Source organism: Canis lupus, chromosome 29 (genome assembly GCF_011100685.1).
Source record: "Canis lupus familiaris isolate Mischka breed German Shepherd chromosome 29, alternate assembly UU_Cfam_GSD_1.0, whole genome shotgun sequence".
Classification (NCBI taxonomy): domain Eukaryota; kingdom Metazoa; phylum Chordata; class Mammalia; order Carnivora; family Canidae; genus Canis; species Canis lupus.
In genome coordinates, this window is record NC_049250.1 from 39,802,678 (window position 1) to 39,827,318 (window position 24,641).

General features: G+C 35.7%; 2 protein-coding genes and 1 pseudogene across 6 annotated transcripts in view; 1 reads left to right on the forward strand and 2 right to left on the reverse strand.

Moving 5' to 3' along the window:
* Positions 1-24,641, reverse strand: part of RAD54B (RAD54 homolog B) — a 99,390-nt gene that overhangs the window by 50,605 nt on the left and 24,144 nt on the right. Inside the window, exons 1-2 of one of the 5 annotated variants that reach the window (XM_038579776.1) lie at positions 9,924-10,017; positions 5,953-5,998 (exon numbers count right to left, since the gene is read on the reverse strand). The exons of 3 other annotated variants lie outside the window; for them this stretch is intronic. The gene's annotated coding sequence lies outside the window, so the exon portion shown is untranslated. Of the gene's footprint in view, positions 1-5,952; positions 5,999-9,923; positions 10,057-24,641 lie in introns of those variants that run through there. One more of the 5 variants, XM_038579777.1, reaches the window with a different exon arrangement.
* LOC102152707 (fibrinogen silencer binding protein) lies at positions 653-10,683 on the reverse strand. The gene is made up of 2 exons (XM_038579779.1): positions 9,924-10,683; positions 653-5,998 (listed from the first exon to the last, which is right to left on the reverse strand). Exons 1-2 carry the CDS (start codon positions 10,295-10,297, stop codon positions 5,473-5,475), a joined length of 900 nt encoding a protein of 299 aa, XP_038435707.1. The 5' UTR covers positions 10,298-10,683; the 3' UTR covers positions 653-5,472.
* Positions 18,306-18,936, forward strand: LOC100683855 (annotated as a pseudogene).

Sequence of the window (24,641 nt, forward strand, 5' to 3'; positions counted from 1 at the left end):
TGAAACACAGTTTTTATTACACTAAAAAATTGACAATCATTAATATACAAATTCCTCAGAACTAGTAATCATCCAGTTTTAACTTTTTTTTTTCTTTTTTTTTTTTTTTTTTTTTTTAGTATTCTATTTATTTGAGAGAGAGAGAGCGCGTGGTGCACACGCACATACACATGAGCAGGGAGAAGGAGAGAGAATCTTGAGCAGATGCCACACTGAGCACAGACCCCAACCTCGGCTCAACCTCAGTATCCTGGGACCATGACCTGAGTCGAAACCAAGACGGACACTTAACCAACTAAGCCATCCAGGCACCCCCATAGTTTTCTTAACTGATAAGAGAGATTTAATGTCATTTTAGTGTCATTATGAATAAAATACACCTAGAAGATCTTTCTTTGCATAAATATTTTCAGAATGATATTTTATGAGCATGGCAGGCACTATACACTTCATCACACTTCTCAGTACCTCCTGTCAAAGCATATACACAGTAAAGACTAAAACAGAAAAAATATATATATATCAATAAAACTACAATATTCCCAGATATCAAAACTATCTGCTCAGCCATTTTATTTTTTTATTTTCTGCTCAGTATTTTAAATTCATCTAAAATTCAGAAAAGTTATTCATTTCAATTCTGACATTCCAATCATTGAGCATGCAAAAATTTATTTGAATAAAAAAACAAAAAACAAAAAACCATACACTGTTGATGAAAGTGTAAAACAGTACAATCACTTTGGGAAAAGGCCTGGCAGTTTCTTAAAAACTTAAACATATAGATCTTCCCTAATCCAGCATTATGTCCACAACAAATGTATACAAGAACACTTGGAATCTTTATACATAATAGCCATAATCTGGAAATAGCCCAGAAGTCCATCAAAAATAATGTATACATAAACTGAGGTATATTTATACAAGAGAATACCACTCAACAACAGAAAGCAATGAACTACTATAAGAGGATGAACCAACATGGTATTAAAAATGCTAAAATAGGTAAAAGTAAACAGAATCAAAGGGTACATACTGTATAATTCCAATTACATAAAGTTCTAGAACAGGTGAAACTTATCTATGATTTTTTAAAAATTAGAACGATTATCTGAGGTGCCAAGAGACTGATTAGGAAGGGGCAGGAGAGAACTTTCTAAGGTAATAATAACATTCTAAATCTTGATAGAGATTTTAAGCTACGCAGGCAAGAGTCATTTGTCAAAACTCATTTTTTAAGATTTGTACATTTCACATTTACAAATCTTACTCAAAAAAAAAAAAAACAAACAAATCTTACTCAAAAGATACACACACACACACACACAAATACATACATACATACTTAAATTCCAGTTCATAATACTTATGTTGAAATGTTTAGGGGTAAAGTACTCTAAATAATCTCCAACTTGTTTTAAATAACCATTTTATTTTTAAAAATGAATTGATGGATAAATGGATGGATGGATACATGATTAAGCAAATATAGCAAAACCATAACTGCAGAATTTAGGTGGTAGGCATATGAATGCTTACTGTAAAATGCTTTTAACTTTTTCTATTTGAAGAGTTTCTTAATTTTTGTAAGGTGAATTTACACATAATTTTAAAACATGAAAGATCGACTAACAGCGTAAATCTATGATATGTCTATTTATTTGGGAGCTAACTAGGATGGGATTTTTATTTTACTTATTTGTTTGGCATTCCACTACTTACAAAGCAACTGAAAGCTAAAAATAATATAAATTCAAATTCTAGCTACTAGTTTTAATCAATTAAGATATATAAAAATATACTGACTCAATCTCTCAAAATCATATGCAAAGATTTAGCATGACTGCTAATATTTAATTAAGTTGTGTATCTTAAGAATTTACTTTTTTGTGTTTGTTAACCACATTTCATCTAATTATTTTTAAATATTTACTACCAATTCACCATCAGATACTTAACTGATTTTAAGAATTTGTGAATCTTAGCACTTGAAAAAATAAATATATTATATTTAGACATGGTACATTGTTTACTATGAACACAACTATTTAAATAAATTTATTTCAATTGTGCCTCATCAAAAAATTTTACCTCAGGGGTAGTGAATTCCTTGTCTTCTGGCACATAAAGAGTACACATATCAGTACAATGTATTACCTTGTATTTCAAAGAATATGTATTAACAAAGCATTTAACCATTGTCATCTACAGTATATACTAAATACAATTTATCACACTGTAAATTATTTAAACAGGTCTTTAAAATTTGACATTACTCTAAAGGAAGGCACATGGAAAATAGTTCATAGTCTAAACATTTTCACATAAGATACAATAAGGTAGAGTGAAATCTTTAAAAAACGAACTTACACCAAGTTGATGACTCATATAAAAAAGCAAAGTACTTAATTTGAATATTTTAAGAGAAATTTAACGGCATTTTTAGAAATGAAAGTTTCATTAACTTTTTCAGGATGTCATTATAAATCATACCTAGTTTAGAAAATCAAGTTGTAAAAATAACAATGTGTCATTTAAGTCCACATGGATAAGAAGTTAGGAAGTGGCTAAAATATCCTATCCACTATTGAAATTACTAATATACTAGATGAAATATTTTGATTTAGCTTATTTTTCTAATTTAATATGCTTTTACAGAATCAAGTCTACATTTTAAAAATAAAATCACTCTTCCTTATGTTTTCTGGCATTACATTTCATAGGTAAAGCTCATGGTATTTAAATTTTTGCAAATTAAAATTAAACAAGATTGACTAGAAAAACTGCGGCAGTAAACTCACTGAAATGAGTACAATTCTGGTGTTTAAACATATGCAAAAATAAAGTATTTTATTCTACTCAATCCCTAAATGCAAAGGATCGGTCACCTGACACAACCAAAGAAACAATCTTGAAGAACACTCAAGGAAAAATATGATCCTAGAAGACTACTGTTTACACTGTTTTATGGGCAGCAAAAAAACTTTCAAGGGCAATTTTGTATGTACATTTTTACCTTCCACACTGATTTTAGAACCTAACCATACACATAAAAAAAATGTGTGTAGCACTTTTTTGAACATAGAAGTTTCCTAGAAACATCTCACGAAATTAATGTTCTACAGAACAGAGTTTGAAAAACTGATGTAGCTGCACAAAGTCAACATTCAAATTGAACATTCACATCAATTCTGAGTAGTAGCATGCTGAGATTATAATATGAATTCCATTACATATGGTAATTGGCTTTCAAGAATTCCAAAAAGTTAAAACTGACTACTTCAAGGATACATTTACTAGAATTATATTGCAAAAACATTAAGTTAGAATTATAAGATTCTAATAATCTCTTGAGTCCAGTGTTTAGACTCAAAGAAAAGTCAAATGTTGATCTCATATTACATATTCAAGGCATTTTTATAATAAAATATCTAACTCTAACAGCAGATATAAAATGCCAATGAAATTAAGCAATCAACAAGCTAAAATATAAAATAGTACCAGGCAAATCCATTTTATTTCAATAGCCATACCCTAAATTCTGGATTTAATTTCCTCTCACTAAACACCTACCCCATAAAGGCTATTATGACACTAACTCAGAGCTCTAGTTTATAATCCTCTAGTCAAAAGCCTTCAATGATTTCCCATTGTACATTCAACTGTGATTATTTATAAACAACATTCAGTGTAATCTATAATGTGGCATCAATCAACTTCCAAACTGATGTCCCTCAATTCACCTTCACCCATTTCTCTTTTCACTAATTTTTTCTGAGAATCTTGTATGATTTAGGCACCAAGCTACTTTCCAAGTACTCTGTTCTAGTGGTTCTCAAACTTTAGCTTGCATCAGAATCTCTAAGATTTTTAAAAGACTGTTGGATTCCACCCCCAGAGTTTCTGATTCAAAAGGACTGGATTTACACGTGCCACAACGTTCTCATACTGGTCAGCTCTGCTCCTGGTGAACCATTACTCTACTCCAAAGGCCACAAACTGGAAGCCCACTGGCTGAATGAGGCCCACCCCCATTGTGTGTAGTGTTTTTAAAACATTTCAAATTATTTGCAAACATTTTTAAGTTTGAAAATGTGAAAATGATCCACATAAAAAATGCAGATTTCTGCTGTATTCCTACATGTAAAAATTCTGCCGGAGCTGAACAGTAGCTACTCATTTAATCCTAAATCCAGGTAATCAAGCCCTAACTGGCTCTCTCTAGACCCACTTAAAATCACCTGGCCTACCCTGTATTTGTGCTGGTACACCCTGATTTCACTGTTCCCCACTTTCTATGCCTTTTTCCAAGTTGCACACTCTGACTTAAACATCCTTTTCTACTACACTGAAATTCTACCTACACCATTCTAAAGCTTGGCTCAAACATCCTTCGTGAACAAAGCACCAGCAAGAACAGAATATACGTATTAAAAATTTAACTTAAATTTAATGTGTGCTTTAAGAATCGAGATTTTACTTATTTCTGCAAATACTAAAAAAGCAGTATTTACAAAAATATCATAGATCAAATCATAACTATTTTTTGCTATTTCTATGCAAAATTTTAATTGTGTTCATTAAAACTTTTTTACTGTGATTTGTACTGTGAAATATTTTTCAGAATAAGACATTAAAAATGAATTAAGACATTAAATCTTATAGCTAAAATATATAACAGCTCCAAAAGAACATCTTATTTTGCAGGACAAAAAAGGGAAGAAGATTGAAAATAACTAATACAAGTCCCCTGATTTCATAACCTATGAATCTTTAAAAGCAATAGTAATGTAATAAACCCTTCCATAATTTTTTTCATAAGGAGGTCATTTTAGTGGACTTTTACCTCTGTGGAATAGCAGGGGGGAAACTACAAAGAAACAAAAACTGAGGGCTGGTCCTTATTCTGTCATAAATAACTTTGTTACATCAAATCAGGAAGTTCTCCCTGGATCTCAGTTTCATTACCTCTAAATTGAAGAGGTGGAAAGTGATTTTCAAATACCTTCCCATCCCTAGAACCCTATGACTTCTTCAAAAAACAGGAAAGCATAAAAATCAATGTCATATAGGCAAGATTCTATTAACTAGGCTAGTATTGCTTCTAAATTAGGCTGAACCCTGAACTACAGGTTTCAAAGTGAAGACTCAGAACTTTGAAAGAATATATCTGTCTTTATATCTATTTATTTGTGTTCTAATTTAATAATCAAAATAAATCTTTTGTAAGGCCAAAAATTAAACTTCTTAGTAAAAAAACTGAAGACAAAACATATAACCATGCCAACCAATCAGTTTTAATATATCTCAAAAGAAAATTAAGTAATTAGAAAATCATGTCAAAAAATGTTTTTTCACAACTGAGATTAACAACAACACTTTTTAAGAGTATGTATTCTGCTTCAGGATATTCCCAAATGAAAGTAATTTGGCCAAAATTAAAATTATCAAGTTGCAAGACTGAAAAAAATATTAGAGACTATTATAGTCAGGCAGATCATGCCGTAAGCGAACTGCTTTCAGCTTCTCCACTTCAATTTTTGCTCTTAGCAGCTCTTCCTCTAGCTGCTGCCTTCTTTTCAATCCATCCCTCTTCTCCTGAACATACAATCCAAAATTTTTTTGATTTTCTAAAATTATCTGATGCTCCTCTTTCAGCATTTGCAGAATCTGAGGATCATACCCTAATTGTGACCTAAAGTGTTCTCCACGCTCATGCCGAAAAAAATCATCTCTCCTTGGGATAGAAGATGGAGACGATGTCATTCTCATATCAACAGAGGAAAGTGACGGCGACAAAGATCTCTCCATAACATGTACTAATTCATGGTCTTCTCTTTGTTCTAAAATATCATTCTGTTGAGAATTTAAAACGAGTGGAGGAGGGGGCTTAATGTCTTCTTCTTGCTTCACCTCCACTGTAATAGCAACTGGATGGTGATCCAACATTACCTGTAGTGAACTCGTACCAGCCTGTGCTTCCTCATCCAAGTTTGCACTACAGCACACAAAAAAGCATTATAAAATGTAAATCAAATGAAGACAACAGTATATTTACAGCATAATTTCATATTTAGTATACATCAGTGTCAAGCTTTACAGCTATAAAGAAAACCATGAAACAAAAAAAATGTAATCCTTGGAATAACAAAGTGACTACATTTAAAATTTCAAAAATATATACGTATAGCTCTCATCCATCTTTAACTTTGAGTTCTCAAAAGGACAAAAATTACAAACACTACCCAAGGCCAATGAGGTAAATATAAAAAAAAGCCTTTGTTAATGCTTTGAAAGAGACATGTTCCCACAAGCCTGACGTTCTTAAATGGTAAGTAATGGCCATTTATTGCACTTTGGGCCTTGCTATCCCCATATCTTAGCCCTAGATCCTCGGCTTCTGCTCTCCTGGACGATTAAAAATCTAAAAATCATCTAGGTCTATGACTTCTAGGATGGTGGAAAGCCATCTATGGGAAGTACTGATTTCTAGATCTGTCCAAAAAAAGGAAAAAAAATCAAGTTTTTGTATGGCTTTGGGTATGCTCAACTATCAGAGTGTTATCCTACTATACAATTTTATATACCATAGTGTTTATCCTTTACCTGTCCAAAAAGCACAAGATTCCATTGCCCTTTCAGTACTTCAACTATCAGTCAGGTAAAGTTCACAGGGAAAGGGCTCATATCCACCACTGCATCCCCAGCACCTAGCATAAAACTACTTGCAACCTAGAAGGTGCTCATCACATACTGTATAATTGAAAAAAAATGTTTTTTTAATTATTTTAAATGGCTTATATACTATCTATTGAAAGTCTGTTCAATTTACATGTAGTTTCCATAAAATAGGCACTTCTATTAGAAAAAAAGTAGTTTCAGCATAATTTAAACTTTGACATAACTTCATTGGTTATGACATAAACACAATGTATCTTAAAAATCTACTTTAAAAAAAAACAGGGGATCCCTGGGTGGCGCAGTGGTTTGGTGCCTGCCTTTGGCTCAGGGCGTGATCCTGGAGACCCGGGATCGAATCCCACATTGGGCTCCCGGTGCATGGAGCCTGCTTCTCTCTCTGCCTGTGTCTCTGCCTCTCTCTCTCTCTCTCTCTCTCTCAATCTGTGTGTGACTATCGTAAATAAAAAAAATAAAAAAAATAAAAAACAATTTCATGAATAACATGAAGCTATTGATAAAAAATATATAATCTTGGTTTTTTTTAATGCATGCTTCTGCTTAACTTAAAAATTAGTTATAGAGGCGAAAGGAATTATTGGAACATTAATGAAAAAACACTACGCTTAACATTACTTAAAAAAAATTTTACAAAAAAAAATTTTGCAAATGATAAATAAGTAACATAGTTAAGAATACATTCATTCTACATGAATGATTAAAATGCTGGACCAAGTTCAAGTAGAACATACGGAAAAAAAAATTAAAATTCCCTGTATGTCACTTACTAATGGCATTAAACTGCCTGAAATATCAGATATTTAAGATATACAAACAAAATAAGATATGTTATGAAAAATCTAGTTGTAGTTTACATAAATTCCTTAATTTTCATTCTTTTTGTCATCTGATGCTTTTCAAAAGCAAAACAATACCAATGTAATTAAAAGTGATAAGGCTTCCCCCTTTATATTAACATCCCTAAAACCTAGAAAGGAAGAAGGCTAAAACTACAGATGAAAATGAAACTTTAAAAATCCACCTAACTGCTATCCAAATTAGTATATATAATGGAGTACACTATATTAGATGTAGACATTATATTCCCATATAAATTTTAAAATGCCTTTTGTCTGAAATACTCCATTTTTGTTGAAACATTACAAGTTAGCATAACAAAGTAAAATAAAATTTTAAAAAGAATGTTTTGGAGAAGGTCACAAAAAAGGGATAAACAGAAGGACCTCTAAAATTTATGAACTGCTGAGGATCAAATAGACTGCAAAAACACAAAATATAATCTGATACTAGAGAGAAGTAAAAATGAAGACATATGTCAATGCGTTTTAGGGGTAGCCTTACAAAATAGGTATATATCTTTAAATATGTTAAATATAGGCAGTAATATTTTCCTTAAGAATGGAGAGTTTGGTGAGATTAACAGGCATATTTATATAAAAGCATAATTAAGATTATAGATTATAACTTCTGAGAATTAAGATTCAATGATGTCAATCAATTAAGTATAAGAACATTAAATATATAAATGAAATATGCTAATATAGAGAAAATAGCAACCTGGGCACTAACACAATTGGCATTTAAATGGCTTATTTCTAATATTCTTCCCTTTAAAGTATGAAAAGTTGTTCTTGCTTAAACAGTAGGTTTTGTAATGTATAAATTAACTCATTTTATCAGAGCAACTGTTGTTATCCCAAAAGACTGACCTGGAATATGGTTAGTCAAAAATGTAAACAGATACTTGTATATTATTTCTCTTCTATACTCACTGTATTTTTAAAATATGCAACTAATTAAAACTACAGTTTCTATGTCTAGTTTTCGAACTATAAAAACCTATACTTAATACCCAAAAGGTAGTTTTATACCTGTAATGCAAAAGCCAGGTTATGGTTTGAGGGGGGACAAATTTTTAATGAATAGTATTGTACAAAAAGTCTTACTGTGGAGTTTTTTGGACACCCAGCAAATTCTGATTTAATCATTTCTCATCACAGAGAACATTTTAAGCACTGATGAATTCATATATTCTGAGTTCTAGATTCCCACTGGTGATTTTTTTTTTTTTTACTGTCTTCTAGAAATAAGCAACATGTGATAAGAAGCTGGTCTTTAAAAAAATTACCCTAGTAAATTATAAAAATAACAAGTCTACCTAAAAAGTTTTTCTCCCCCGTTTCTCTAACTTCAAAAGGATTTCACAGGTGATCAATAATTTTGCTTATATAATGACTCTTCCACCAAGAAGAAAGTATTGTAAAACTTTGTTTGAAATGACCCTCAACTAACAAGTTTACAATTTGTTTAAATAACCCTAAATAGTTCAGAAGAAGAATGCTTTTTATCTTTTGCCAGGGGTTAAAATTTGAATTAGTACTAAGAAGTTTTGAAGATTCCTAGGCAAGTAGTTATATAGAGCATAAATTTAGCCAAAAAAAATTGTTTCTAACCCTATAAGAACTTGGTTGCTTATTCATATATTAAAATTCATAGTTTCATATCTTTGCAAAATTTTATGGGAGTGCTTACCCCTTTCCTGTAATGACTCAAGATCAAAGTGAAACTAGACATTAATGAATAAAAACAACAAAACTTTTTACTAAGTAATCTGAATCCCTAATTAGGCATTAAATTCCTTTTCTTGTATTTATCTTTTTTATTTTGGATATGTTGGAAAATAATTTAAACTGTCTTAATATATACAATCATGCCATTAATTTACTAAATCACTGATTTTAGGTTTTTAGCTCAATTAATATTCACTATGTGCAGACAGTAACAATTCATTAAAAAACAGGCGTTCCATTTCTCCTGAAATTGCTAATTTTACATAAATTTGAAAATGCCAATGGAATACAACCTAAAGTGAAATAAGAAAAAGATATCTCTCAGAAGCTAATTAGCAATATAAATTTAAAGCTTAAAAAGTTTATGAGGTTATGTTACAAATTTCATCCCATTTATCCCTCCCTAACCTTTACTTTTAAAAACTACAGAGAGAGGGAAGGGGGAGGGGAAGACAATAAAAAGTGGCTTAAATCAAATGCAGCAGAAAAATTCCTTATAGCCTCACATTTCTTTTTTAAGAAAGCAAAACAAAGACACTATTCATTGCTCCCGAAGTGGGGATGCTTACTATGCATATCTCTATCACAACTAAGCCAGAGCCCAATAGATAGGAGGCGCCATAATTTTCCACAAGAAAATAAAATAAAGCTTACCTTTGTATGTGGTTCCTGTCTCTTACCAGGCAAAAACTGGAAATCTGGGGAATCATCTCCATAACTTTCTTGGTTGGCTCAGAAATATTGCCTTTAAAATCTGATTGGGTCTCTTTTTGCTGCAAGAGCTCCTGTTTGGCATATTCTTTGAGCCTTTTGTAAAGGGTGCGTAGGCCCTGGGCTGTTCGAGGAGGGCGATCTACTCCAATTGCATTATAGTTTACTGCTATGATATCCCAACATCTATTCTTTTCCACTATTACTGAATGTTTATTAGTGTGTTCTTCGAGAATTTTAACATATGGCTTCACAAGCTTTAGCAAATCAAGCTTTTCAGATAAGGTAAAATTGGAAGATCTAGCCTTTCCTACCATTGTTCTTTTCAAATTAAGTAGGCAGTTTCTGAAACCACCATGCAGCAGCCTTTAGCTCTGCTCAGCTCTTTTCACAAACAGAAAAAGATCAGGCTTAACTAGGCTAGCCTCATTTAGGCCCACGCCTACAGGGGAGGGTTTATTAAAATTCCTCCAGCTTAAGCTGACGCAGGTTCAGGAAATCTGCTTAAGCCAAGCCTGACCTACATAAAGCTCCTCACTGAAGAAGACAGGAAGGCACAAGCAAAACACACTTGTGTATAAAGAGAACAGCCCGAGATAGGATTTAATACACAAAGGTCTAGAGATAAACATGGAACATAGCTAAAAATTAGCTAATTTAGTGAGAATATCGAATTTCCACACATGTATGCCTAGCTGATAGACTGAAACTGCATTGCAGTATCACTTTAATAAAAACAAAAGAGGAACTGTTTTGTGCTATTTGTTTACAAATCCAGTAGACAGGAAAATGAAAAACTAAAGATATGAGTGATGAATGTAATGATTCCTAACAGAGCCCCTAATCACTGTTTTCTGAGCTGCTGTTCTCTCTTACCAAATCTGCATAATGCTGGTCCTGCTGTCAATCAGGAATTGCATATCCTCTAGCTAGTTAGGTTACACCCAGACTCAGACTTCACAGTAAAGCTAAGCTTCTCCTTCATTTTACAGCCTACAGTAGCCACTACATTTTTTTTTCAGTTACTTGAGAAAACATTTTTGTTCTAAAAAGCAGACAAAAATTATGTTTTTAAAGGAATGGATTATTTTTGGTGTAACGTATGTGAATATGCTAGCCTGCTTTATCATGTGTAAAAAAAACACCATTCACAGTGAGAACAGAATAATCATGCCTTAAGACTGCACACAACAAAATGGCATTTGCTATTATTATAGAGTAAGATTTTTATTTAGCCATATTCATAAATTTGGACTATTTAAAAACAAGACACCAGGCTCAAAATGGAGTCACTTATGCTAAGCCCCACATCACCTGAGACTTAATTACAGTTTTGGCTCTTCCCAAAAATGAAATCTTAAACCGGTCAATCAAGAACTATGTGATCAGCACTAGTGAGGACGGACTCCTGCCATCTCCTAAAGGTAAGTGAATACAACCAATCCATTTTTCGGCAGGATAATTTCCTTGTTCTCTCTCACTCCCGACTAGAAAAGTCATTCAAGTCAACAGCTCCTTTCTCTCTGTTAAATGGGATGCTGCCTAATTCATAAATCACTGAATAAACCCAGTAAGATCTTCAAAATGTACTCAGCTGAATTTTGTTTTTTTAAAAAAAGTGAACAGCTAGTCTAGCCATTTGCAAGGCTACCAGTTTGTGAACTTAGAATGTATTTTCTAATTCCTGTCTGAAAACATAATAAATGTATGCATAACAATATGTAACAATGTAACATAAACAAGGTACAAAAAAAAAAAAAAAGAGGCTTTTTTTATCTCATATACAAGTGTAGGGCAGGCTGCCCCAAAAATGAGCCATTCTGGCATGAAGATTACTCTGAATTAAAAGCCAGCAGATTCAAGAAAAGCTCTTAACCTCCCCCTCAACTGCCTAAATTTACACTGGAAAGGGGAGCCTATACCTGGAAGAAAGCTACTAACAGAGATTGCTCCTTACTGAAGAAACATATCTACTGTATCTCTGTAACATATATGTACATTTTCCATACATATACTCTCACCTTCCTGCCAAAGGTCTTCCTCCCCTTTGTATCCCAATACCCCTGAACCTCTTAGGTCAGGAAGCCATATACGCCTCAAGTTCCTGGTCTTTGGAATCTCATGTCTGTGTGGACTCCCCATATGTACAAAAATAAATTTGATTTTCTCCTGTTAATCTGTTTCATGCCAATTTAATTCTTAGTCCTGCTAAAAAGACCTTGAAGGGCAGAGGATATTTCCTCCTCCTAACATAGCCTTTAAGCAGTTTTACTGCTCAGTAAATTGTAGAAAATAAAAACACTAATGATATTTGTCCACAGAGATACAAACTGAAAATTGACTCACCCCAACAACCTGACCAAAGTTACTCAAAGGAAAGCACGAACACAAGATATGTATACTGCCTTTACATAATACTTTGTTATTTTTGGAATAAAGAACTGGTGTTGTTAAAAAATGAAATACTAATAAAAATATGAAAAATCACTAAATCTCACTAATTATCAAAAACGTATACTAAAAACTCTTTTCATCCACAAGATTGGGAAAATTCTTAAAGAATTCTTAAAGAATGTCAAGTGGATGAGGGTACAGGGAAAAGAGTTCTCTTTGGTACTATTTATGGGAGTGTAAAACAGCATTTTGGATGGTAGTCTGAGAGTATTAACATTGTACATGTGTAAAACCTTCTAAAATTGCAGTAATTTTACTTCTCAGAATCTACGTTAGAAAAATATTCAAATACAAGGAAGAACAAAGCATTCTGTGTAGTTACATAATACTGATAGCAATCTAGGAACACATTAGGTGGGGACAATTAAAATCACTAGCATACATGCATACTATGGTCTACTCTAGGCAGCACTAAAATAATAAGAGGCAGATTCTACATATTGACATAGAATAAGCTCCAAAACATAGGGTAAATGAAATGAGCTAGTAAAAGGAAAATAAATACAAAATAATAACTTGTTTGTACAAATTACAAAATACAAACATAATTCCATTATGTTTACCAGGAATACCCAAAGCTAAGTATTTCTGTAGGTACAGAAAAAATATACATAGGTACAAATTGTAGGCAGATACATACTTTGTATGAAAATGCACTCCCAAAAGGTCTAGAACTCTATTGTCCTAATACAGTAGTGTTAAGAAAAGCACAGGCCCTAAATGGAGTCACTCAGACCAAGTTCCCAAGTTGGGGCTTAACACCCAAACTAACTGCAGTCTCAATCTCCCCCAAAATGTGGCCTTAACTGGTCAGTCAGGAAATTTTTCTTTCCAGCAGCACCAGTGAGTCAGTCATCTGGTCCTCTCTCCCCCAAAGAAATATGAGGTACTCTTCATGATGAGACCCCTACCCCTAGAAAACAGCCATGTCAATCATTTTCTTTTGCTAATAACTTTCTTGCCCCACCCTCCTTCTATAAAAACCTTCCCTTTTATACAACTCTTTGGAGTGTCTCTCTGACCTGCTAGGGGAGGTGGTACCCAATGCATGAATTCTTTAAGAAATCCAATTAGATCTTCAAATTTACTTGGCCAAATTTTGTTATTTAGTAGTAACTATGAGCCACGTGTGGCTCTTGAGCATTTTATATGTGGTTAATGGAACGGAGGAGCTAAATTTTTCATTTTATTGAATTTTAATTAATTTAAACTTAAAATTTTTAAACCGAAGCAGCATATTCTTCCGTTAAGTTTTGGTCGTATTACATTGTACATAGCCTTTTGATCACATAAGATATTGCTCTTTCTAATATTACTGACAAGACCATCCCCTTTGACCAAACTTTAGTTGGGCTCATCTGAGCCCTCTTCTCAAGTAGACCTTGGCTTTGGCCTAGGCAGCCTGCCAGGCCCAGACTTGGCAAGAATCCCTCCACTCTTGATGCCTTACCAAATGCTTCGTATCTCCGTCCTGATCATAACCTAGTTCCTCTCAGTAATTTTTCACCCACTCACTCCCTTATCCTGCCCACTGGCTATAAATCCCTGTTGTACTGGGAGTTAAATTCAATCTCTACCCTCTATTGCAATAGTTTGGAGTAAGGTCTTTTTGCCTATTTTACTTGTCCAATGCAATTTTTCTTTGACATTACACGTAATCACACGACCAGTGTAATCAATCTCCTTTCTTTCTTCCTTCCTTCCTCCTTCCTTTCTCTCCCTTTCTAAAGTAATATCTACGCCCAATATGGGGCTTGAACTCACCACCCCAAGGATCAAAAGTTGCACTGGTGAAGAACAAAAAACGTCATTAAATGAATTGTGTTCTATTTCTTTTACCAGTTCAATAAACTGGCAGTGATCACAGCATTTGCATACATATTCCAAATGGCTTTAACAACGATATTCAAGATAGTTTTCATAGAGTCTACGTACAAAAGTTGAGTACAGTATTTTCATAATGTAACAAGTGAAACAGCTTCTTTAGAAAAAAAAAAAAACCTAAATTGTATGAATCCACATTTTTTAATTCATTTTGTAAAGTGGATTCATACAATTTAGTTTTTTAATGATGTTTTTTGTTCTTCACCAGTGCTCACTGGTTGAGTCATGGAAATTTTATAAAGAATTATTGTACTGTTAACTACAAGTCAACATTTTTTTGAAAGAAAAAGAATGCTTGTCAAACATTCAATAATCAAAGACAAAAAAAAACGGTAATATCATTTACATTTTCTACTCAATATCACACTGTTAAATGAATGAGCTGAATTTGAAGCTTTGAGGAAAAGAAGAGTATATTTGTGACCTGGTCAGATAGGTAAGAGAATATATGTTTAAAGTGAAAATCTTCATGATACAAATCAGTAAGCGACTACATACATTTTTCTAATATGAATCAATAGAAAATTTTAATTATAATTAAGAGTCATACTCAAATTGCATGCAAAAGTTGTAAGAAAATTTTGAAAACTACTTTGTTGATATTTAAATTCAGATATCCTTTTTAAGTTAACAATGATCATTTGAATTCAATGTTAATAATACAGATTTGACATAGTATATTTACTTAACTTGGATACACATACTTTTAAAACATGATTTGCTTCAAGTCAAACTGATTCTTCTTAAACAAATGAACTAGTTTTATAGATGTAGATATGAATATAAACAAAATTTTTAAAACTCCAGATAGTGAACAACATTTATCTATGTTTAGAACATGGGAATACAAATCTATTTTTTCAACTCTATTATCAAATATAAATACTGATCAAGAATTCACAGTAAAAAAATTCAGCATCCAAATTGAGATGTAAATGTAAAATATACACCCCCTTTCTAATTACATATTGAGATGATATGCATATTGAGGTAAATAAAATGCATTATAAAAATTAGTTCCATTTGCTTATTACTTTGTTTTTTTTTTACTTTTTCTTAATGTGGCTACTAGAAAATTTTATAATCTATACACATGATTATATTTCTACTGAATTTTACAATCTATACACATGATTATATTATATTTCTACTGGACAGCAGTGATCTAGAATGATAGGCACCAAATTAGAGTAACTATTACTGGAAGGAGAATGACATGGAGGAGAATGGTAAAAAAAACTAATGAATTTATCTGTATTATTAGAAAAGGTATAAAAATACATTGATGTATTACCTATATAATCAAAATCAAATTATAAATAACTCTTGCAAGCTAAGAAAAACAATGCTATAGAATAATGGATGTAGAATACCAAAGAATATTTAAAGAATAAAAGAAATCCAATATATAAAGAGCTCAACCTAACAAGTAAAGGGCGACAGAAATTAAAAGATCAAAGTAGTTTTTACTGATTCAATTGGCAAAAGTTTAAAAAGTTTAAGAAAAAGGGTTAAAAAGGTTTAACGGCATGTGTTAAAGATGGGGGGGATGCCTGGGTAGCTCAGTGGTTGAGCATCTGCCTTCAGCTCAGGGCGTGATCCTGGAATCCCGGGATAGAGTCCCACATCGGGCTCCCTGCATGGAGCCTGCTTCTCCCTCTGCCTGTGTCTCTGCCTCTCTCTCTCTGGGTCTCTCATGAATAAATAAAAGGAAGGAAGGAAGGAAGGAAGGAAGGAAGGAAGGAAGGAAGGAAGGAAGGGAGGGAGGGAGGGAGGGAGGGAGGGAGGGAGGGAGGGAGGGAGGGAGGGAGGGAGGGAAATAAATTCCCTCACACACTAATGATTTTGGAAGGTAGTTTGGCACACCATATTAAAATGTAATGCAAACATGTTATGTATGATCTGACAATTTATTTGCCTATGTTCATAAGGCCACATGTATAATGATATACACTGCAGGATTGTTTTTAACAAAAATCCTAAAAATGATATATTCATACCATTGTATACTCTGCAGCAATTAAAAGAATGAGGTACATCTACACATTCTAAAAATAAAAATCTCCAAAGCACAGTAGTGAAAACTGCAAAGAATCCTCAGCACAGAACAAAACAAAAAGGCAACCTACTGAATGGGAGCAGATATTTGCAAATGATACATCTGATAAGAGGTTAATATCCAAAATACATAAAAGAACTTGTATAACTTAACACTAAAAAAATAAATAACCCAATTTAAAATTGGGCAGAGGACCTGAATAGACATTTTTCCAAAGACATACAGATGGCCAACAGACACATGAAAACACATTCAACATCCCTAATCATCAGGGAAATGTAAATTAAAACCACAATGATGTATCATCTCATACCAGTCAGAATGGTCGGTATCAAAAAGATAAGAAATAACAAGTGTTGATAAGAATATAGAGGAGAAAACACTCACATACTGCTGGTGGGAATAAAAATTGGCATAAACACTGGAAAAACAGTATGAAGGTTCCTCAAAAAATTAAAAATAGTAATACAGGGGATCCCTGGGTGGCGCAGCGGTTTGGCGCCTGCCTTTGGCCCAGGGCGCGATCCTGGAGACCCGGGATCGAATCCCACGTCGGGCTCCCGGTGCATGGAGCCTGCTTCTCCCTCTGCCTGTGTCTCTGCCTCTCTCTCTCTCTCTCTGTAACTATCATAAATAAATAAAAATTAAAAAAAATAGTAATACGATATAGTAATTCCATTAAAAATTTACCCAAAGTGGGACACCTGGGTGGCTCAGCGGTTAAAGCATCTGCCTTCAGCTCAGGTCATGATCCTAGAGTCCCGGGATCAAGTCCGACATCGGGCTCCCTGCAGGGAGCCTGCTTCTCCCTCTACCTTGTCTCTCTCTTTCTCTCTCTGTGTCTCTCATGAATAAATAAATAAAATCTTTAAAAAAAAAAAAAAGATATATGCACCCCTATGTTTACTGCAGCATTATTTACAAGAGCCAAGATATGGAAACAACCTAAGTATCCATCGATAGACGAATGGATATACATGTGGTACACACACACACATACACACACACACACGCACGTGCATAACAGACTATTACCCACCCATAAAAAAGAATAAGATCTTGTCATTTACAATAACACAGATGGACACAGAGGGTATTATCTTAAGCGAAGTAAGCCAGACAGAGAAAGACAAATACCATGTGATTTCACTCATATGTGGAATCTAAAAAACAAAATGAATAAACAAACAAGAAAATAGAAACAGACTCATAAGTACAGAGAACTGATGGTTGCCAGAGGGAAGGGGGTGGGGAGTGGGCAAAACAGATGAAGGGGATTAAGAGCTACAAACTTCCTGTTAAAAAATAAATAAGTCACAGAGATAAAAAGTACAGCATTGGGAATATAGTCAATGATATTGTAATAATGTTGTATGGTGACTACATTTTATCATGGGGAGTACTGAGTAAGTATAAACTGTCAAGTCACTCTGGAGCTATGCACCTGAAACTAATTTAAGATTGTATGTCAACTATACTCTAATAATAAAAATTTCTTTATTTCATTTTTAAAAAGTAAGATAGATTAGGGTACCCAACTGGCTCAATCAGTAGAGCATGTGACTCAATCTAGGGGCTGTGAGTTCAAGCCCCACATTGGACATAGAGCCTACTTAAAAAAAAAAAAAAAAGGTAATAATAATAATAAATTAAATAATTTTAAAAGAAGATTGACAAATGAATAGATAGATAAGTAATAAAGCAAATGCCATAAAATTCTAATTGTAGAATCTTGGTAATGGGCATATGGGTGTTCAATGTATGATTCTTTCAATTTCTCTTAATGTTTTAAAATTATAAAATGTTCAAAATTATCCTTAAAAATAAAAATATGTCTCCTCTCACCTGCCCCGCCCAGGCGGCTGCCGGTGACCTGCCTGGGAGCAGGGAACGGAAAGCCGGCAGGGGCAAGACGAGTTCAGTTCACCATGGGGCTGTTTGGGAAAACCCAGAAGAAGCCACCCAAAGAGCTGGTCAATGAATGGTCACTGAAGATAAGAAAGGGAATGAGAGTTGACAGTCAAATAAGAGATATCCAAAGAGAAAAAGAAAAAGTAAAATGGTCAGTGAAGGATGCTGCCAAGAAGGGTCAGGAGGCCGTCTGTGTGGTCCTAGCCCAGGAGATGATCAGGTCAAGGAAGGCTGTGAGCAAGCTCTAAGCTTTCAAGGCTCACGTGAACTCTGTGCTCATGGGGATGAAGAACCAGCTGGCGGTTTTGCGAGTGGCTGGTTCCCTGCGGAAGAGCAGAAGTGATGGAGGCCATGCAGTCTCGTGAAGATCCCAGAAATCCAGGCCACCATGAAAGAGCTATCCAAACAGATGATGGAGGCTGGCATCATAGAAGAAATGTTAGAGGACACTTTTGAGAGCATGGATGATCAGGATGAAATGACAAAATCGTTTGAAGTCACAGCAGGGGCCTCAGGCAAAGCACCTAGTAAAGTGACCGACGCCCCTGCAGGGCCCGAACCTCAGGAGCGATGGCTGCATCAGAAGATGAGGAGGAGGAAGCGGCTCTGGAGGCCATGCAGTCCCATCTGGCCACACTTCGCACCTAGGGGCCGCCCTGCTGGGCCGGCGGGCTCTCTCACAGCGGCCTACCAGGAGCAAACACACTCCCCTGGAGCAACCACCATTTTATGGATCCTTTGCACTACACCTCAGCGAGGCACTGCATCCTGAGAAGGTTCTCTGCTAGTATCTCTTCACTCTTTGCAGAGGTTGAGGGATCTCAACAGGATTGTCCTTGAGAGGTGGGGTTATAAATGCATCATTTTCAGGGGTATAAATAGAAGAATCTTTTGAGGGGAGAGGGCAAAGGAATCTGTCTTCTCGCAGCGCATCATTTTCTTTTTTTTTTTTTTTTAAGATTTTATTTATTTATTCATGAGAGACACAGAGAGAGGGAGAGAGAGGGAGAGGTAGAGACCCAGGCAGAGGGAGAAGCAGGCTCCATGCAGGGAGCCCGATGCGGGACTCGATCCCCGAACCGTGGGATCACGTCCTGAGCCAAAGGCAGATGCTCAACCACTGAGCCACCCAGGCATCCCGCAGCACATCATTTTCAGGAATATCAACAGAAGTATCTTTTGGAGGAAAGGGCACAAGAATCTGTCTTCTCCCAAAGCACTTCTGAGGATAAAATTGATTTCCTAAATGTTGAGGACTACATTTTTTTGTCCCTAAAACAGTATATAAAATGGATTTTTAAAATTTCTGCTTTAACTCTTGGAAAAAAATAAAAAATAAAAAAATAAAAAATAAAAATAGTAGTTAATACATTTTAACTCTTTAGCCATTAAAAATATACTAAGTACAAATTTCTAAAATAGAATTTAAATAATTACATCTACTAAATTTAACAATAAGAAATAACTATGGAGTAGGGGTGATTTTTTTTCCATAAATTTTTTTTAGGCAAAAAGAGTACTGTGACTACTGAAATTATTTCTAGATCTTAGGACAGTCCAAAAAAAAAAAAAAAAGGCACAAATTCATGCCTTATCAATTTATCTTAGCCCAAATTCTCTGGTAAATAGAACCTGAAGCAATGATTAGAATGCTAGTGGCTTTATCTGGGAGTTGCTCACAGAGGGCATCAGGCTTTTAAAAAAGGGAAACAAAGGCAAGGAACCACATAAAGCAAAGTGCTAGCTACCACTTTACAACAAGCTCTGAAAAGATACGATAGGTCGCTTTGGCAAATGCATCTACTTGGTACTCTCCTTGCACCATCTCCTGATAGTCTACAAAAACAAAACAAAACAAAACAAAACCTCAGCGTAGTCCACAGAGAAAAAAGAGGAATAAAATCTGGAAGATTCTCTCCTCTCCCCTACTTTCCTCTAGGCAGTGTTTATCCCACTAACAGTAAACCTCACTGCACTTCCAGATCGTGTCCTCCAGCCTCCACAAACGTGCAGGGGGCGACCCCTGAGTCCTGTGTCCTGGCCTTTCACCCAAGATCGGAAAGAACAGCAGGAGGAGACCCCCCAGAGCATCCCACGTCAGCCTGGCTGGCTGGGCACCACCAAGGAGCAGGGCCCCGCTGCTCTGCTAAGCAACAGAGGAGGCTACAGAGGCAGAGCAGCCTAGGGGCAGGGGCATCGAGGGGATCTGAGCAGGCAGGCGAGATTATGTTGAATATTTCACACTGCAACATGTGACGAAGGTGAAACAACAAAATAATCTGCCACATAAAATAGGGTGAGAACGAGGGTGAATCCAACGCCTAAGAGTCACGCTGCTGTGGCATTTCTATCTCATACGTCACTGCTGTGCTTTGGTGATGACAGTCTGTGATACCAGGCACTTGAGACAATCAAAAACTAGATGTCAGGGGTCTTAGTAATCCTTATAGAACTGAAGAAGTCTGAGTTAAAAAAAAAAAAAAAAAAACACCAACTCCGCCCTCTTCTTGTGTTACTCCTTTCTTTCACACAACCACCACACCTACAGTACTTCCCACATAGGATGTGGGGGGTCTCCCCACGCAAACAGTTCTGTGATACCAGCTGGGTGTCCTACAACTTAGCTCAATCCTGGCACTATCCACCTGGAGGTAGCAGCAGATCCCGCAGGTTACAGGCCCAGTCCCGTAAGAGTGCCCCCACCACCCTGCCGCCTTCAGATGCCCATTTCAAGTCATCACCTGTGCTTCACGTCACCAAGCAGCTAGACATAACTCCCTAGAGCAACTCACAGAATTCAGGACAAGAGTTTACTGGTTATTTACCAATTTTTTATAAAAGGATACAGATGAAGATCCAGATGGAAGTTACATGGGAAGGGCCACACGGCTTCCACGCCCTCTCCAGGCAGCCAGTCTCCCAACATCTCCACATGTTCACCAACCCAGCTCTCCGGACCGCGTACCATTTACAGAGGCTTCCTCTGCCAGGCATGACCTATCATTTAACTCCACTTCCAACTTCCCTGCCCTCTCTGAAGGATGGAGTCAGGCTGAGAATTCCAAGCTTGTAATGGTTTGGTCTTCCTGGCAACCAGCCCCCATCCAGGAGCCCACCAAGAATCCCCTCATTAGAACAAAAGAAACTACTATAGCCCAGGAAATTCAGAAGGATTTAGGAACTCTATATGTCGGGAAGCAGGGTCATAGATCAAATACTAGAACAAAAAATGTTCCTAGTACTGTTATCGCTGAAGAAATTAAAAGGGTTGTTGGAGCTCTATGTCAGCAACCACAGTCAGAGACCAATAAATACATTTTATATTATCTCAGAGTCAAATTATAAAATTTATTGCAACTATGCTACTTGAATCACAGAGTTACTCTACACAATCTAAATTTACATACATCTTCATAGTATTCTATGAATACTCCCTATTTGGGCTCCCTATTTGGTTAAGTCTTGTTCTCGGGGTAAAAATATTTTGAACGAGGAGCACCTGGCTGGCTCAGTAGGTAGAGCGTGGAACTCTTGATCTCGGGGTTGTGAGTGTGAGCCCCACAAAGATTACTTAAAAATCAAATATTTTTTAAAAATTATTTTGAACTAAAGGAGCCTCTGCCCCAGAAGCCAGTTTGCAGGAGCCTAGCCTTTAGTTAAATTTTGTACACTAAAAATGTTGCTAAGCTACTCATATTTATTTCAGACATTTTTTCAATTAATCATTTCTCAGTAGAGTTAACATCATGAATGTCCAGGGGTCCCACTAACACCCATTCTACTCCATCGTGCAGCAGCTGGGAAATTAGGATGAGATAGCACTCACTTCCAGGGACAAAGCTGAAGAATGTGTATCTGATTTATACACTAATGATTCTCAGCGTACAAGCCAGTAAGTCTTCTTTACAGTGGTAATATAGGTCTAAGGTTAGGAATCCCGTGGTCACAGAAAGTGGCACAATATCAAAATGAAGTTAAGAGATCGTATTGAATGATCATGAGTAGGGAGCATCTGCCTGCCATTAGATGGATGAGGAAAAGGAAGTATATGGCCCCAGTGGTTGCTGAAATCTATCACTCACGATGAGGGAAGCCAGTATAACAACGAAGCCAATCCTGGACAAATGAGAAAAAGAAACTAGGCTCATGATCATATCCTTTAAACAGCTAGACCAGTCAACCCTGAAGCCTGGAATTTCCAGCTACAAATGCCAATAAAACTCAATTATATAAGCCAGTACTCTTATTAATACTTAAACTAAAAGCATATTAACTGATATTTTAAAATTGTGTTATCTTTCTCTCCGCTGTGCTTATCCTCTTTGCCTATTTTGTCTTGCTTAAATCACCACTTCACATTTTGTTTTTGTTTAAGATTTTATTTATTTACTTACTTACTTACTTGGTTGGGGGGAGGGGGGAGAGCATGAGTGGGAGGAGGAGCAGAGGGAGAGGGAGGAGCAGACTGCACAGAGCACAGAGCCGGATGCAGGGCTCAATCCTGACCAAGATCATGACCTGAGCCAAAATCAAGAGTCAGACACTTAACCAACGGAGTCACCCAGGCGCCCCCACATTTGTTTTTACGTAAGGATTCAAAGAGGCAACATATGAACACAACTCATTTCCCCGAAAGTAGAAGCTGAACATTGTTATTATTTCAATTATTCAACATCAGCCCTCCCAAAAGCATAAAGCAGGCTCCCAGATTAAAGCTCGGCTCAAACAGGAATACTCCCATTTTATACCTAATCCAAGTAACTGAGGAAGTTTAAAACAAACTTCACATGCTTAAATGCTAGGCAATAAAGAAACTTTCCAAAAGAGCTTAGTAAATACATCCTACAAAGTTTATACACCAGTAGTTTTTAGCCTCGGGAGGAGGGACGGCAAGAGTTACAAGACTATTTGAGAAACTTGGTGAAGCTCCCTGGAAAAATGCATGTCTCCCTCTGTTTTAACTGCCTCCCTATTTACCTCATTGGTGAAAAAAGGATTCCTGTTCGAGAGTTACAAGGATGGTCAAATACACAACACCTGATACTGGACAGGTAAAATTAGCTGTGGCCACATACACTCATGCAGGGCCGGCGCACAGAGATTGCCCTCCAGAACAAAATGAACCACTAGGAGCTGTGCAAAGCAGGCTTTGCAGTACCAAAAGGGTGAGGTGTCCTCTGGATCCTAGAAGAGGATGTGATTGGCTTGTTTAAATAATTCTGCAGCTGGCAGGGAAATGAAAGCTGTTATTCACAGATATGCAGAAACTGCACCAGATCTATTTAATAAGGAGGGTTGTTTAGCTAGAGGATCTCATTCCTCAGGAGGAGAGTAGGGAAGAAAACTAACTTATAGTTAGGCCATTCAAGACCCTCCTGATTTTACCAGATCTGAAGGAGCACATAATAGTTTTGGCATTACAACACCTCCTCCTCTACAGATAGACCCATGCGCACGCGCGCACACACACACGCCCTTCTAGAATGCGTAATAATTAAGAACCACCGCTCAATATGTATATCTGATTATTGCCTTTTCTCATGCATGCTGTGTCTTACAGAAGAGTAGGCAACGCTTGATACTCAGGAGAGAATTTAGTAACTCAATCTCCTACAGATGGTCCTGGATAATACCTAGTAGTTTCAAATGTGCTTTAAGACGATTTGGAGGGATGCATATAAGGAGTCAATATTCAAATGACTAGGATCTTTTTTTACCGGCTTGATGCCAGGATAAAGTTGAGAAAATTTATTCACTTTTGTCCAAGGGAGGATTTCAAATGAATAGTCCCAGTGTTTGGTTGCTCAAAAGCCCTTCTTTATTTTAAGAACTAATGGCAGATTAGTTAAGGGAGAATTATCTTCACTGGTATTTTTTTTTAAAGATAGGAATATACCTATCATGTTTTCCATCTTTAGCAGACTGGGCTCCTGAGATTGTCAATTAATCTTGACTGAAAAACAACTCTACACATACCCCAAATCCAGACAACTACTTATTCCCTGACCCAAATCTTCATAAAAGAGCCTTAAAGCACAAAGGGTGGCCTCCTGAATTCTCAATATACCTTCCTAACAGAAATACGAATATAGAGAATCTGAGTATTCGGTATCTGATTCCTAACAGTTATATAATTAAGAGTCACTCTAAAAGAAAAAATATTCATCCATTAACAGATTACAAATTTTTTAAAGTTCACATTCACATTCAAATATCCTTTAAGAACTATAATATCAAAGTTTTTTTGAAGACCACATGACAATATGATAAAAATCAACAGCAAATTTTGCAAAAAGCTGATGGGATAGGTGATTAGAAAGACTGATTTGAGTATCAAAGGATTATAGGCACTT

Excerpts from the sequence above, each read along its gene's own strand:
- LOC102152707 (XM_038579779.1), bottom strand. The coding sequence starts at position 10,297 with ATGGTAGGAAAGGCTAGATCTTCCAATTTTACCTTATCTGAAAAGCTT. Across the intron at positions 5,999-9,923 it reads GACAGGAACCACATACAAAG|TGCAAACTTGGATGAGGAAG; the intron begins GTAAGCTTTATT and ends TGTGTGCTGTAG.